Source organism: Bufo bufo, chromosome 5 (assembly GCF_905171765.1).
Source record: "Bufo bufo chromosome 5, aBufBuf1.1, whole genome shotgun sequence".
Classification (NCBI taxonomy): domain Eukaryota; kingdom Metazoa; phylum Chordata; class Amphibia; order Anura; family Bufonidae; genus Bufo; species Bufo bufo.
Genome location: NC_053393.1, coordinates 253,905,178 through 253,922,100, shown reverse-complemented (window position 1 = coordinate 253,922,100; position 16,923 = coordinate 253,905,178). Strand labels below are relative to the sequence as shown.

Sequence of the window (16,923 nt, the reverse complement as noted above, 5' to 3'; positions counted from 1 at the left end):
AATTAGGAGCAGAAGCAGTGCAGTGTGGATGTGGAAACGGTATGGATATCGTAGCATGTGGCCGCAATAGTAGCAGAAGCAGCATAACCTGGAACATACAAGGCAGTAGGTTGACTGTCTATGGGTAGAGTAGTAATAGTAGTAGTATTAGTAGTAGGGGAAGATGCTTTGTGTTAATAGCGGTGACAGTAGGGTATTAGCAGGGAGGAGCAGCAGCAACTGAGGCAGCAGAGACAATGGCGGTACATGTTGGCAGGCAGCAGCAGCCTTATGGAAGATTATGATCGGCAGGCCTCAGCATTGATATGGTGATATGATGGAGGTAGCACCAGCCATACAGAACATGATGGTAGGCAGGTCGCAGTAATGGCATGATGGCAGCAGCAGCCATACAGAACATGATGGTTGTCAGGTCGCAGCAGTGGCATGGTGGAGGCGGTAGCAGCTGTACAGAACATAATGGTTAGCAGGTCGCGGCAGTGGCATGGTGGAGGCGGTAGCAGCTGTACAGAACATAATGGTTGGCAGGTCGCAGCAGTCACATGATGTTGGTGATGGCATAATGGATGTAGCAGGCTTACGGAAGATAACTGACGGCTGGCCGCAGCAGTGGCATGATGGCGGTGGTGGCATGAAGGTGGCAGGAGCCATACAGAACATGATAGTTAGCAGGTCGCAGCAGTGGCATGATGGCGGCAGTGACATATTGGAGGCAGGGAGCAACAGTGACAAGATGGGACACCGCCTGCAAGGCTAGATCTATTGAGCGGCCTCAGCTGAAAGAGTGTGAGAATTGTCCCCAATTAGGCTTGGTTAATTTGGACTAAAGTGATATTTTGGACACTGGAGTACAATTGGTCCGTTTTAGTGTCACCATAGCGTACCTTGGAACTGAACCCGAGTTCAGGAAATGGTTTTTTAAAGTACAAATTCATTTATGATTTATTTTTATTTTTTTAATAAGCTTTATTGCATTAAGTTCCATACAAAAATGTTCTCACACAGGAGAACTAAAAAGTGCAATTTATAGAAATGCTTAGTTTTCCCAACCCATCCCCACCTCACCCTTTTTTGCGATGTGTCTCTTATTGTGATGGTCGTTGGGGGGGGGGGGGGATAAAGGGAGCCAGAGAATCTACACCCATAATTCACAAAGTGGTATGCGGTCATAATGTTCCCTAAACCTTCCAGGCTGACCAAATTCTCTTCCATTTCTCCCCATTGTTCCTTTGTTTATATAGAATGTATTCATAGCCTTTAACTTTGTTCACTAAATTAACCCATGCATTTAAATTTGGCGGGTTTGAAGAAAATCATGCTCTTGTAACTAGAAGGCGGGCCAAGAACGTTATTCTAGTGAGGAGTATTGTAGTGTCTTACTGCACTTTACATTGGAAAGATCATTCAGTAACAGACATTGTGGGGTTAGTGGGATCACTATTCTCAGTCTTTGCAGTATATATTCGATAATCAAATTCCAATAGTTACTTATCTCTAAGCAGGACCAAAACAGATGTAAAAAATCTGCTTCAGGTGTGTAACATCTTGGACAATTAGAGGTTTCCCTCAACTCGCATTTATTCAACCAAATCGGAGTGATATATATTCTGTGTATAATGTTAAATTGAACTACTACGTGATTAAAGTTATGTGATACGAACCTTAAATTAGCAAATATATTATCCCAATCCATTGTGAAAGTATTAGAACATTCATTTCCCCAAGCTTTTTGGCCAGGAGAAACTGAATTCTTAAACCTTAACTAATAGAAATCTTTATATTACAAAGTGAATTATTTATCATTTCTTCAATTGATGTGTCAAGTTCAACTATCAGTCATTTTTTTCCCTAACTCCCACCAATGCTGCATGTAACTGAAAATATCTAAACCAACTCAAACAACCCAAATTTTTCGCTTTGAATCAACACAGGTAATGGAAGGATTTCTCCCTTATCCACCACCTGTGCAACATATAGAATATTCTTCTTTAACCAAAAGTGATCCCCTGATAATCCCATCAATTCCTTCAAGTGAGAATTATTCCAGAGAGGAGTGTGGGGTAATAAACTCTCAATTCCCAGCCAAGTTCTAATAGTGGTCCAAGCTTTATTAAATAACAGTGTGCTTATTCTGTAGTCCTGTTTCCCAGTTAGTGTATGTCCAGCTTCCAACAAGGTGAATATATTGTCATATATAGAGGTGTCTACCAAGAACTTACAAAGAGGGCTTTTATTCCACATATTCCACAACCATATCTGTGCAGCAATAAAGTATCCCTTAAAGTATGGAAGATTTAAACCTCCCATCTCCAATGGTTTATAAGAGTACTCCAACTTTAGCCTTATTCGCTTCCTTCCGCAAAGTAGTTCAATGATGAGTCTCTCCATTTATTTGAAGAATTTATCTTCAATCCAAATAGGTGATTTCCTAATAACATACAGGAACTGGGGTAAAATTACCATTTTAACTAAAGAGACTCTATCTGCTCTTGATATAGGAGGTTTATTCCAAACTGTGATCTTTGATCGTACTTTGGTAATTATTGGGCTTATATTTAGTTGTATATATTCTTCAATTTTTGGGGAGATGTTTAAGCCTAAATACTCAAGATTCGGCAATTTTGATCATGCTTAGGGATCCTTCAACAGATAGATCAAATCTGTCTAGTAGCATCAAAGTAGTTTTTGACCAATTAGTGTCAAAACCTGAGACCTCACCAAATTAAGTAATTAATTGAATAATTCTTGGAAGGGTCTTATTGGTTTGATCTATAATAAAAAGTACATTGTTCGAGTATAAAGAAACCCGATCCTCTGCACCCAGTACCCCAAAACCTTTCAGTAAATGATCTTGCCTTACATTAGCGGCCAAAGGTTCAATATAAATATCAAATAATAATGGGGAGAGAGGACACCCCTGCCTGGTTCCCCTAGATAATGAAAATAACGTTGTTAAACTCCTGTTAATGCTCAGTCTTGCCACGGGGTAATCGTATAAGAGCCAGATCATATTTATAAACCGCTTCCCGAAACCCATCCTTTCCATAGTTTTCCATAGGAATTCCCACTCCATCCTGTTGAAGGCTTTAGTTGCGTCATGTGACAGGATGGAGCCAGATCCCTCACCTGATGCCTGGATGTTGGCAAATAATCTGTGGAGGTTATAATGAGTGCCCTTATTTGGAATAAAACCATTCTGATCAAAATGAATGATTGTAATAATGACATTGGCAAGTCTTAGCGCAAGGACATTTGATATTAGTTTTAAATCAGTATTTAACAGCGATATTGGTCTATAAGACTCCATATCTAAGGGATCTTTTCCTTTTTTGGGAATTAATGTAATGACCGCTTCTATCATTGATTCAGGGAGCCTTTCATCTATAAGAGATTCCAGAAAAACTCAGTAAGCGTGGAAAGATGAGTTCCCCATATTACCTATACAGTTCGTATGGGAAACCATCCAAACCTGAGGAAGAGTTCCCTGAGCAGGCCTTAAGGGCCTCCTCCAGCTCTTAAAGGGATATGTCTCTGCCCAGGGCTTTCCTCTGTTCCTCCGTAATCTTTGGGAGAATAATGGAGTCCAGATAAAAGTCAATCCTCTTCTTTGAAACCATATTATCAGCATGATAAATCTGTAAAAAGTGCTTCAAGAAGTTTAACGTTATCTGTTCTGGATCCCTAATTATTAACCCCTGTGATGTCTGGATTCTCAGTATTTCTTTTTTTGGGTCTTGATTGGATATTATCCTTGCTAGCAATTTTCCAGGTCGTCTTGATTCTGAAAAATATTTTTGTCCCCTGAAAAAAAGGGTCTGCTGAGCCTTGTCGAGTAAAAAATCTGTGTAGGCCTGACTTGCTTTTTGCATGGCTCTTCTGTTTTTCTAATTTTTTTTCTTAACAAACTCATTAGCGTATTGTACACTAGCTTCTTTTAAGCTCATTTCTCTCTTCCCTTATTCCTTCCATAATTGTGAATGTTGCTGAAAAATATTCCTCTCATGAAAGCCTTGAATGCGTTCCATCTCAGCTGAATCTTGGCCGAGTTATCATTTACATCACAGAAATACCCAATCTCCTTCTTAATTAAGTCCTTGTTCTCCAGATTGTAAACCAGTGTGGATTTAGTCTGAAAGGTGATCTTGCGTTAACCCTAAGTTTATATGTAGTTCTATTAATAAGGGTACATGATCCGAAAGAGCCCTGGCTTCATATAACTAACTAATTTAACAAGATTCATATATTTTCTATTTACCAAGGCTAGGTCAATTCTTGACATACATCTTCCTGATCTACTTACACAAGAGAAGACACGTCTCCCACGGCCTAAAAATTCCCAAGTATCAACCAAACCGGACTCATTACAGAATCGCATCAATGGGGATCTCTGAGTGGACATACAAAACTGAGGTTCGTTTTCCAGACCAAACCTGTCTTAGGGTTCATGACACAATTAATGTCTCCACACACCAGAATGGGGCATTCGGGCCATTACTCCATAAAAGTCAACAAAGCATTAAATACATGTAAGGAAAATAGGGGAGGAATATAAATAAAAGCCAGAATAGATAGTCTACCAAAAAGTTCACATTGCTTTCAAGGGGAGACTCATTTTCTGCCAGTATGTTCCCTCTAAGCGGGCGAGGTATAGTGTGAAGCTGTACAAACTTTGTGAGAGCACCTCAGGGTACACTTACAAGTTTTGTGTGTACGAGGGGCGAGATTACCGTATTGAGCCCCCAGAATGTCCCCCCACTCTGGGTGTTAGCGGGAAACTTGTGTGGGACCTTATGCACCCACTGCTAGATAAGGGTTACCACCTGTAAGTGGATAACTTTTATACTCGTATCCCCTTGTTCCAGTCCCTCGCCGCCAGATCCACGTCCGCTTCTGGGACGTGCGGAAAGATCAACGTGGCCTCCCTACCCCCTCCAGGTACCTATCCCCAGGGGTGAGACCCGTGCCCTTACCAGTGGAAACCTGCTGCTGGTCAGATATAAGGACAAGAGGGATGTCCTTGTACTGTCCACAATTCACGGTAACGGCATCACCCCTGTCCCTGTGCGAGGTACCGCGGCAACGGTCCTCAAGCCTGATTGTATCGTCAACTACAATAGGTATATGGGAGGAGTTGATCTCTCTGATCAAGTCCTCAAGCCATATAACACCATGCACAGAACCCGGGCATGGTACAAAAAAGTTGCGGTCTACTTGGTACAGGTTCCCTTGTACAACTCTTTTGTGCTGTCCCGGAGCGCTTGCAACACAGGGAAATTCCTCCAGTTCTATGAGGCAGTCCTCAATGTCCTGATCTTTTCTGACCGGGAAAGAGCAGGCCGGATGACCTCGGGAACTGGAGGCGCCCGGATCGTCCCTGGCCAACACTTTCCAGGTGTGGTCCCCCATACTGGAAAGAAAGGACGGTCCCAATAAAAGTGCAGAGTGTGTCACAGGAGGGGGATATGGAAGGACACCACCACTCAGTGTGACACGTGCCCCAATCATCCGGGCCTCTGCATTGACGGTTGCTTCAGGGAGTACCACACTTTCATGGAGTACTAAATATATAATCCCCTTCCCCAATTTTAATTCCATTTAGCCACTAACAATCGGAAAAAAACGATGGTTCTCAGACTTGAGACACCAAAAAATAATCTTTTTTTTTTCAAAAATGATATTTTGTAAAACTAAAATAAATAAAAAAGTAGACATATTAGGTATCGCTGCGTCTGTAAGAATCTGCTTTATAAAAATACCCCATGACCTAACCCCTCAGATGAACACGGTGAAAAAAATAAAATAAAAACGGTGCAAAATTATTATTTTTTTTGTCACCTTACATCACAAAAAGTGTAATAGCAAGCAATCAAAAAGTCATATGCCCCCCAAAATAGTGCCTATAAAACCGTACTCTCATCCCGCAAAAAATGAGCTCCTACCTAAGACAATCGGCTAAAAAAAAAAATAATAATTCTTAGACTATGGAGATACTAAAATGTTTATTTTTTTGTTTAAAAAAGGATAATATAGTGTAAAACCTAAATAAATTTAAAAAGTAGACATATTAGGTATTGCCACGTCCGTAAGAATCTGCTCTATAAAAATACCCCATGACCTAACCCCTCAGATGAACTACTGAATCAGGGCAATAAATATTAAGTTTTGTTTGGCTGTTAACCCTTGCTTTGTTACTGGAAAAAATTGATTAAAATGGAAAATTTGCCCAAAAATCAAAATTCTGAAATGTTATCTCCATTTGCCATTAACTCTTGTGGAACACCAAAAAATAAAATGGCATTCCCAAAATGATCCAAACATGAAGTAGACATATGGGGAATGTAAAGTAATAACTATTTTTTGAGGTATTACTATGTATTATAGAAGTAGAGAAATTGAAACTTGGAAATTAAATTAATTTTAAAAATTGTTGGTAAATTTGGTATTTTTTTTACCATTGTCATGAAGTACAATATGTGACAAAAAAACTATCTCAGAATGGCCTGGATAAGTAAAAGCGTTTTAAAGTTATTCACACATAAAGTGAGAACTGGTCAGATTTGCAAAAAATGGCCTGGTCTTTAAGTTGAAAGTGAGCCCGGTCCATAAGGGGTATATATAATTTTTTGGGAAGTGAGGTGGGCAAAATTTCAATTCTATCATAGTTGTTTTTCTTTTTTTTTATGGTGTTTACCGTTCTGGGAAAGTAACATGTTGCTTTTATAGATCAGGTCATTACAGATGCGGTGATACCAAATGTGTAGTGTTCATTTTTAATTTTATTTTTTTTTTTAATCAATTTTAAATGTGCGGATATAGGAAATTAGGACGAGATTTTTTTAAAAACTTTTTTAACTTTTTTTCTGCCACGGCAGAGTGTGGGAGAGGGAGAGAAATTAGAGTATTAGACCAGCCCCGCTGTGGGAGAAGGGGGATAGTGTGTCCTGTCTGCCTGCCAGAATGGGATGATGGAGAAAGACAGCGTCTGTGCCCACCCGGCCATTGTCACCTCTCCAGTTTCACTGGTCATGCAGCAAGGACATATACATCACATTATTCACAGAGCAGCTGGTCATTTGTATGGGAGTACTGGAGATAGCAGAGTGCTGTACTAGGTTATCTCTGGCACTCCCATAGAAATTAATGGAACGGCGACATGCATTTCCGACCAGCCACTCAGTCCATTTCAGGGGACTTCATGAGGTACTGGAATACCCCTTTAAGCTGTGCCAATTTGAATGGCTATCATTAATGGACATCAACTTTCATTTTTCCTCAGATATTGTTCTACAGGGTGGGCCATTTATATGGATACACCTTAATAACCGCATCCGCATTTGCTTGCGGATGCTTGCGATTTTCACGCAGTCCCATTCACTTCTATGGGACCTCTGTTGCATGAAAAATGCACAATATAGAGCTTGCTGCGATTTTCACGCAACGCACAAGTGATGCGTGAAAATTACCGCTCATGTGCACATTGTAGTGAATGGGTCCGAATTTAGTGCGGGTGCAATGCGTTCACCTCACGCATTGCACATGTGTGGAATTCTCGCCCGTGTGAAAGGGGCCTAAGAATCACTCTACTTATTTGGTCAGTTACGGGGCCAAAATAGACCAAATAACTCAAGTGTGAACTTGGCTTATAGGTTAATGTTAGCTCCAGTTGTAAAGAACCGTGCAGCAGCCCAAGATTCTACTATAGCTTGAAAGAGCGCACTCCTTTTAAGCCGTCATCAACTGATTCCACAGATTTCGACAGAACTTGTGAGTGGAGAGGCTGTCAGCAGTAAGTTTGTGTTGACGTCACTGATCATTTTGCCCTTATTCTGATCCATAAGAAGAACAACCCAAAAAAAGCGGATCCTGTCTGTAGAGCAATCGCCTTCACTTGGTCAGCATTTGGTCAGTAATCCATCAGTATTGCTAAGGCCCAAAAAAACAGGAGTGTATCCAAAACAGAGCTAATACGTGAATTGAATATCTGCATCATAATCATAAGCCTATCCTGATGCAAAATAGAGACCATTACGGCTGTTCTGAAGACAGAATATGTTGTGTGTCTCATTTTTCTGTCCTTCTAACAGATCAGAGACCTCATTTGGAGTATTGTGCGCAGTACTGGAGACCATATCTCCAGAAGGATATTGATACTTTATAGAGAGTTCAGAGAAGAGCTACTAAACTAGTACATGGATTGCAGGATAAAACTTACCAGGAAAGATTAAAGGACCTTAACATTTTTATTGAATTTTTTTTTTTTTTAAATTATTCAATAGATTTTTATTGAAAGTTTTAACAGTATAAAGAACAATAAGAATATGTCCTTGGGAAACAACAGTACATACAAATTACTATAGTTGTCAGATATAGTCCCGTTGTAGGTACAAATGCCCAGGTCTCTAATAATAAACAGATTATATAATGTGCACAAATCCACAAAAAGAAAGGACCTTAACATGTATAGCTTGGAAGAAAGACTAGACAGAGGGGATATGATAGAAACTTTTAAATACATAAAGGAATCAACAAGGTAAAAGAGGAGAGAATATTTAAAAGAAGAAAAATTGCTACAAGAGGACATAGTTTTAAATTAGAAGGGCAAAGGTTTAAAAGTAATATCCGGAAGTATTACTTTACTGAGAGAGTAGTGGATGCATGGAATAGCCTTCCTGCAGAAGTGGTAGCTGCAAATACAGTGAAAGAGTTTAAGCATGCATGGGATAGGCATAAGGCCATCCTTCATATAAGATAGTGCCAGGGGCTATTCATAGTATTCAGTATATTGGGCAGACTAGATGGGCCAAACGGTTCTTATCTGCCGACACATTCTATGTTTCTAAAATAAATGTCAACAAGGCCAAAAAGGGAAAATAGTGGCCACGTAATGGAGTGGTGAGGTGGCAGCAGCATGAGGAGACCACAGAGTGGCCCAGTGACAGAATGTTGAGGTGGGAGCAGTATAAGGAGACCACAGAGTGGTGAGGTGGCAGCAGCATGAGGAGAACACAGAGTGGCCCAGTGACAGAGTGGTGAGTTGGCGGCAGCTTGAGGAGACCACAGAGTGGTGAGGTGGCAGCAACATGATAAGTCCACAGAGTGGCCCAGTGACAGAGTGGTGAGTTTGCAGCAGCATGAGGAGACCATACATTGGCCCAGTAACAGAGTAGGGAGGTGGGGGGCAAAAGTCTAGGCAGTACCAGCACAAGAAGTTGGGTGGCAGTAGGATCAACACCCTCTCTGATGCCACACTACTGGCTGGGTAGGAAAGCTTGTCCATGGCAAACTCGGCCTGTTGCGGCCATAAATCAAGTCTGGCTGCCCAGTAGTCCAGGGGATCTTTGATGTGGGGTGGCAGGGTGCAGTCCAAGTATGCCACAACCTGCTGGTTCAGGTTCTGCTCCATGCCTGCTGCTGCTTTCTTCACTAGGCGGGTGTAAAAAACTTCTCATCAGAGACCCTAGACGTAAGTTGCTGCTGATGGAGCTGGTACTGCTCCTGAACCTCCTGCCCCCCCCCCCCCCCCCGAGGGGCCATGGCAGTGGAAAGTGAGTGCAAAGGGCCCACCATGGTTAGACCTTCGTGAGGATGGGCAATGGCGCACATAAGCTCAGCGTCCCACCGACTAAATAAGATGTCTTGATAGTAGTTCAGTTTATCATCCCTATAAGCGAGTGTACAGGGTGGGCCATTTATATGGATACACCTGAATAAAATGGGAATGGTTGGTGATATTAACTTCCTGTTTGTGGCACATTAGTATATGTGACGGGGGAAACTTTTCAAGATGGGTGGTGACCATGGCGGCCATTTTGAAGTTGGCCATTTTGAATCCAACTTTTGTTTTTTTCAATGGGAAGAGGGTCATGTGACACATCAAACTTATTGGGAATTTCACAAGAAAAACAATGGTGTGCTTGGTTTTAACGTAACTTTATTCTTTCATGAGTTATTTACAAGTTTCTGACCACTTATAAAATGTGTTCAATGTGCTGCCCATTGTGTTTGATTGTCAATGCAACCCTCTTCTCCCACTCTTCACACACTGATAGCAACACCGCAGGAGAAATTCTAGCACAGGCTTCCAGTATCCGTAGTTTCAGGTGCTGCACATCTCGTATGTTCACAGCATAGACACTTGCCTTCAGATGACCCCAAAGATAAAAGTCTAAGGGGGTCAGATCGAGAGACCTTGGGGGCCATTCAAATGGCCCACGACGACCAATTCACTTTCCAGGAAACTGTTCATCTAGGAATGCTCGGACCTGACACCCATAATGTGATGGTGCATTGTTTTTCTTGTGAAATTCCCAATAAGTTTGATGTGTCACATGATCCTCTTCCCATTGAAAAAACAAAAGTTGGATTCAAAATGGCCGACTTCAAAATGGCCGCCATGGTCACCACCCATCTTGAAAAGTTTCCCCCCTCACATATACTAATGTGCCACAAACAGGAAGTTAATATCACCAACCATTCCCATTTTATTAAAGGGTTTCTATCACTTCGTATGACATAATTAGCTGTCAGACACTAGCGATCCGCTAGTGTCTGCTCTGGCCAACCATCCTAATATAGCAGCTTTTGGGGCAGCCGTTTTGCTAAAAAAATAACTTTTATAAATATGCTAATGAGCCTCTAGGTGCTATGTGGGCGTCATTAGCACCTAGAGGCTCCGTCTACCTTCATACACAGCCACCGCCCAGCGCGTCCCTCCAGCCCGCCCATCTCCTGCTCAATGCGATCCTCCGTGTGACGCAGCGGACGAACTCTCGCGCATGCGCCGTGTACGGCTGTATTCGGCGCATGCTCAGTGAATGTCTGACCGCTTCCCTGCTCAGACATCTCCACTGCGCCTGCGCCGATGACGTCATAGTGCTCCAAGGAACAGGCGCAGTGGAGATGTCTGAGCAGGGAAGCGGTCAGACATTCACTGCGCATGCGCCGAATACAGCCGCGCACGGCGCATGCGCGAGAGTTCGTCCGCTGCGTCACACGGAGGATCGCATTCAGCAGGAGATGGGCGGGCTGGAGGGACGCGCTGGGCGGTGGCTGTGTATGAAGGTAGACGGAGCCTCTAGGTGCTAATGACGCCCACATAGCACCTAGAGGCTCATTAGCATATTTATAAAAGTTATTTTTTTAGCAAAACGGCTGCCCCAAAAGCTGCTATATTAGGATGGTTGGCCAGAGCAGACACTAGCGGATCGCTATTGTCTGACAGCTAATTATGTCATACGAAGTGATAGAAACCCTTTAAGGTGTATCCATATAAATGGCCCACCCTGTACAAAAGGCCCCCATTTTGACCAGTAGCAAAGGTCTAACACGGTGGAGAGCCAGTAGTCATCCCTCTGCCGAATTGTGACAATTCGACTTTCACTAAGCAAGCTGCTGAGCATGCATCGGGCCATTTGCGCAAGTACCTCGGAGGGACTCCCTGCCTCCATCTCCACTGCATACTGCCACGGTGTGTCTGGGTCATCTGCATGGTATTCCTCATCGCCCTGTAGCTCCATCGGCTGCTCCTGCTCCTCCTCTCCTGTCACCTGTGCACAAAATCCACCCATTTCTTTACACATTGCTTTTGCGTGAATGCTCTCCTCCAGTTCAGCCCCCACAGGGCTCATATGGCAGTGAGATGTAGTCGCCACGTCTCCTGTCCCCTGGCTAGCCAGATTTAGCAGCATTTGTTCCAGGAAAGTAAGCAGTGGAATGAAGTTGTTCATCCCGTAGTCCTGGCGACTGACAAATAAAGTGGCCTCCTCAAAGGACCTAAGCAAACGGCAGGTGTCACACATGAGCTGCCGCTATCTAACATCGAAGTTGCGCAGGAGAGTACCCCTGTCCGCCTGTATCATCAAAAAATTGTTTATGGCCTTTCTCTGTTCATATAGTCAGTCCAACATATGAAGGGTTGAGTTCCAACAGGTGGAAACGTTGCATATCAGCCGATGTTAGTGAACGCCATTCTGCCTTTGCAGCTGAAAGAGGGTGTGCTTTGTAGTGTAAGAGTGGCTGAAGTGCATGCACAGTTTCCTGTCCATTTTCAGGATGTCTTGCAGATGGGTGGCAGACTTCAGGAACCTCTTTACAATCAGATTAAACACGTGCGCCATACAGGGCGCATTGGCTGAGCCCTACTTGACGCAGCACCGACACCATGTTCTTCCCATTGTCGGTGACCATGGTTCCAATTTGGAGTTGGCGAGGAGAAAGACAGGATTCAATTTCTTGATAGAGGACGTGGAGCAGTTCCTCCCCAGGCAAACTAGGTGCAGAACAAAGTGACACCGCCATGCCCTGCACAAGTGGTACACTATGCTCGTGGAGCACTGTGAATTATCCCTGCAGTGGAGGCTGAGGACATGGTGGAGGATGAGGAGGCAAAGGCGGACATTGGTGCAGGACCCACAGCTTGAGAACATGGGGTCGGCAGTGGCGTCACCTGGCCAAGTTGCTGGTGTGGCAGGGCAGGAACCACATTTAGCCAGTGGGCTGTAAAGGACATACAGGGAGTGCAGAATTATTAGGCAAGTTGTATTTTTGAGGATTAATTTTATTATTGAACAACAACCATGTTCTCAATGAACCCAAAAAACTCATTAATATCAAAGCTGAATATTTTTGGAAGTAGTTTTTAGTTTGTTTTTAGTTTTAGCTATTTTAGGGGGATATCTGTGTGTGCAGGTGACTATTACTGTGCATAATTATTAGGCAACTTAACAAAAAACAAATATATACCCATTTCAATTATTTATTTTTACTAGTGAAACCAATATAACATCTCAACATTCACAAATATACATTTCTGACATTCAAAAACAAAACAAAAACAAATCAGTGACCAATATAGTCACCTTTCTTTGCAAGGACACTCAAAAGCCTGCCATCCATGGATTCTGTCAGTGTTTTGATCTGTTCACCATCAACATTGCGTGCAGCAGCAACCACAGCCTTCCAGACACTGTTCAGAGAGGTGTACTGTTTTCCCTCCTTGTAAATCTCACATTTGATGATGGACCACAGGTTCTCAATGGGGTTCAGATCAGGTGAACAAGGAGGCCATGTCATTAGATTTTCTTCTTTTATACCCTTTCTTTCCAGCCACGCTGTGGAGTACTTGGACGCGTGTGATGGAGCATTGTCCTGCATGAAAATCATGTTTTTCTTGAAGGATGCAGACTTCTTCCTGTACCACTGCTTGAAGAAGGTGTCTTCCAGAAACTGGCAGTAGGACTGGGAGTTGAGCTTGACTCCATCCTCAACCCGAAAAGGCCCCACAAGCTCATCTTTGATGATACCAGCCCAAACCAGTACTCCACCTCCACCTTGCTGGCGTCTGAGTCGGACTGGAGCTCTCTGCCCTTTACCAATCCAGCCACGGGCCCATCCATCTGGCCCATCAAGACTCACTCTCATTTCATCAGTCCATAAAACCTTAGAAAAATCAGTCTTGAGATATTTCTTGGCCCAGTCTTGACGTTTCAGCTTGTGTGTCTTGTTCAGTGGTGGTCGTCTTTCAGCCTTTCTTACCTTGGCCATGTCTCTGAGTATTGCACACCTTGTGCTTTTGGGCACTCCAGTGATGTTGCAGCTCTGAAATATGGCCAAACTGGTGGCAAGTGGCATCTTGGCAGCTGCACGCTTGACTTTTCTCAGTTCATGGGCAGTTATTTTGCACCTTGGTTTTTCCACACGCTTCTTGCGACCCTGTTGACTATTTTGAATGAAAGGCTTGATTGTTCGATGATCACGCTTCAGAAGCTTTGCAATTTTAAGAGTGCTGCATCCCTCTGCAAGATATCTCACTATTTTTGACTTTTCTGAGCCTGTCAAGTCCTTCTTTTGACCCATTTTGCCAAAGGAAAGGAAGTTGCCTAATAATTATGCACACCTAATATAGGGTGTTGATGTCATTAGACCACACCCCTTCTCATTACAGAGATGCACATCACCTAATATGCTTAATTGGTAGTAGGCTTTCGAGCCTATACAGCTTGGAGTAAGACAACATGCATAAAGATGATGATGTTGTCAAAATACTCATTTGCCTAATAATTCTGCACTCCCTGTATATTGTCCTTGACCGTGGTTACAGCTCCACATGTTGGCGCTGCCGTGAACTTTAGCGGACAACGACAGGCTCGAGTACTGGCCCACTTTCTGTTCAACATACACATGTGCAGTGCTTGTACTGCCTTTTACGCAAATAAATTACCCTTGGGACTAGGGATGGGCGATATGGCCTAAAATCTATATTGCAATATAATTTTAAGCATGTGCGATATGCGATATATTGTTTTCAATTTTTTTTTTACTTTTTATTTAATAACTATTAGCCTCCTTAAGGGCTAGAACCCTTGTCATATTCACCTTAGAGCTCTATTAGGGTGAATAGGACTTTACACTCTCCCTGCCGCCCTGTGCTTTGTGCACACAACAGCAGGGAGCTGACCTCTCATGTGCCCTCCCAGCCTCTGATTTGCCCCCCCCAGCCTCTGATTTGCCCCCCCCAGCCTCTGACTTGCCCTCCCAACCTCTGTTTTGCCCCCCCAGCCTCTGATTTGCCCCCCCAGCCTCTGATTTGCCCCCCCAGCCTCTGATTTGCCCCCCCAGCCTCTGATTTGCCCCCCCAGCCTCTGATTTGCCCCCCAGCCTCTGATTTGCCCCCCAGCCTCTGATCTGCCCCCCAGCCTCTGATCTGCCCCCCCAGCCTCTGATCTGCCCCCCCAGCCTCTGATCTGCCCCCCCAGCCTCTGATCTGCCCCCCCAGCCTCTGATCTGCCCCCCAGCCTCTGATCTGCCCCCCAGCCTCTGATATGCCCCCCCAGCCTCTGATATGCCCCCCCAGCCTCTGATATGCCCCCCCAGCCCCTGATCCGCCCCCTCTGGTAACTCAAACCCACCCCTCTCCCTCCCTCCCCAGTATTAATCATTGGTGGCAGTGGCCACAGGGTCCCCCTCCTCCCCCCCATCATTGGTGGCAGTGGGCAGTTCCGATCGGAGTCCCAGCAGTGTAATGCTGGGGCTTCCGATCGGTTACCATGGCAGCCAGGAGTCACGCTACTGAAGTCCTGGCTGCGATGGTATGTTAGTGAGCAGCATTATACTCACGTGCGCCGTGGCCGCCGGGCGCTCCTTCTTCTGTCTGTGCGCCGCATTGCTAATGCGCATTAGCAATGCGCCGCACAGACCTATGAGAAGGAGCGTCCGGCGGCCACGGCGCACGTGAGTATAATGCTGCTCACTAACATACCATCGCAGCCAGGACTTCAGTAGCGTGACTCCTGGCTGCCATGGTAACCGATCGGAGCCCCAGCATTACACTGCTGGGACTCCGTTCGGAACTGCCCACTGCCACCAATGATGGGGGGAGGAGGGGGACCCTGTGGGATATGGCTGGCACATTCATTGGTGGCGCAGTGGCCACAGTCCCTCCCCTCCTCCTCCTACTCTGTCCTCATTGGTGTTCAGCGGCAGCCGCGCACAGTGGGGAGGGAGGGAGGGACTCCCTCCCTCCTTCTCCAGTGTACCGGCTCAGGAGAAAATGGTGCGTGCAGAGAGCGCGATCATATCGCGGTCCGGCGATATGGCGAAAATCCATATCGTGGCCCAAATTTATATCGCATATCGCCTATATCGTCTATATCGCCCACCCACAATCCTGGCGGCAATCAGGGCACTTTATACCCAACCAAGTACCAGAGTGTGGGTCAATGGGGCACTCTCTGACCCCTTTGATATTAGTAATGGTACCCGCCAGGGTTGCCCCCTGTCCCCCTTGATATTTGTTTTGACTATAGAGCCTCTGGCTCAGGCCCTTCCCCAGTGCCCTGATGTGAAGGGAGTTGATATAGGGGGTATAGAACATAAAATCAGTCTATATGCAGACGACATTATTTTGACGTTGTCAAATCCTCAAATGTCTTTAATAACTGCCATTGATGTCATAACCCGATTCGGAGATGTCTCATTCTATAAACTAAATGCTCTTAAATCTCAGGCTCTCCCAATAAATATCCCTCCTGTACAGATGAAGAAGCTGAAGGATATTTTTGATTTGGATTGGCAAAACAACCAAATTGACTATCTGGGGATAAAGCTTACAGCATCATTTAAGAAGTTATTCGTAGTAAATTATGTCCCATTATTAAGGCTCTTAGAGAAGGACCTTGATAATCTGGCTAAATATGAGGTGTCTTGGGTAGATCGTATTGCATCATTTCAGATGTTTACCCTCCCAAGACTCCTGTACATATTTAAGACATTACCTATTATTCCCCCAAGCAGTTTCTTTCAGAAGTGCTCCAAACTGATTAATGCTTTAATTTGGAAACGACATAAACCGAGAATAGCAACTGCAATAATGCAGAGATCTAAACTTCAGGGGGGATTGGGTCTCCCGAATATCCATGAGTACTTTCTGGCCTCGCAGGTATCACAGTTAAGGGAATGGTGGGTAGGTAATTATGCGAAACAGTGGGTACATATAGAAACAATATTATCCCCTGGTAGTAATTTAAAAACGCTTTTGCTCGCAGCTCTTCACCCGACATTTAATTGGCCACCTCTCCCGACGTTAGTACTCATGGCTTTGGAAAGTTGGGTTCGATTCCATAGATTGTGTACTTTGGAGTCTGGATCCTTTCTGCCCAGCGCCCCAGTAACTGTACTTAATTTTCTTATCCCGAATATCTCGGTGTCGTCCTGGGCGCGGGGCGGATTGGACCTTCTCTCCAAATTATTTATTTCGGACATCCTCTGCCCCTTTGAATATCTTCATAGGCAGTTCCTGATTCCACACACAGATTTTTATAAATACTTGTGTATTAGACATTTTTTTACAGCTAATTGTCCGTTTAATCTGGTGTGCAATCGGGAAGTGTTTAGTCTGTGGTCATTGGCTCCGCCACAATGCACACG

The 16,923-nt window shown here is 44.2% G+C and overlaps 1 protein-coding gene across 3 annotated transcripts in view; it reads left to right on the top strand.

The window, feature by feature from the left end:
• The window catches only part of ADCY1 (adenylate cyclase 1), a 573,552-nt gene that overhangs the window by 419,082 nt on the left and 137,547 nt on the right, over window positions 1-16,923 (top strand). Inside the window, exon 14 of one of the 3 annotated variants that reach the window (XM_040433283.1) lies at window positions 9,165-9,184. The exons of the other annotated variants lie outside the window; for them this stretch is intronic. Within the exon in view, the coding sequence (XP_040289217.1) occupies window positions 9,165-9,184 (20 nt within the window). The remainder of the gene's footprint in view (window positions 1-9,164; window positions 9,185-16,923) is intronic. 3 annotated transcript variants of the gene reach the window in all.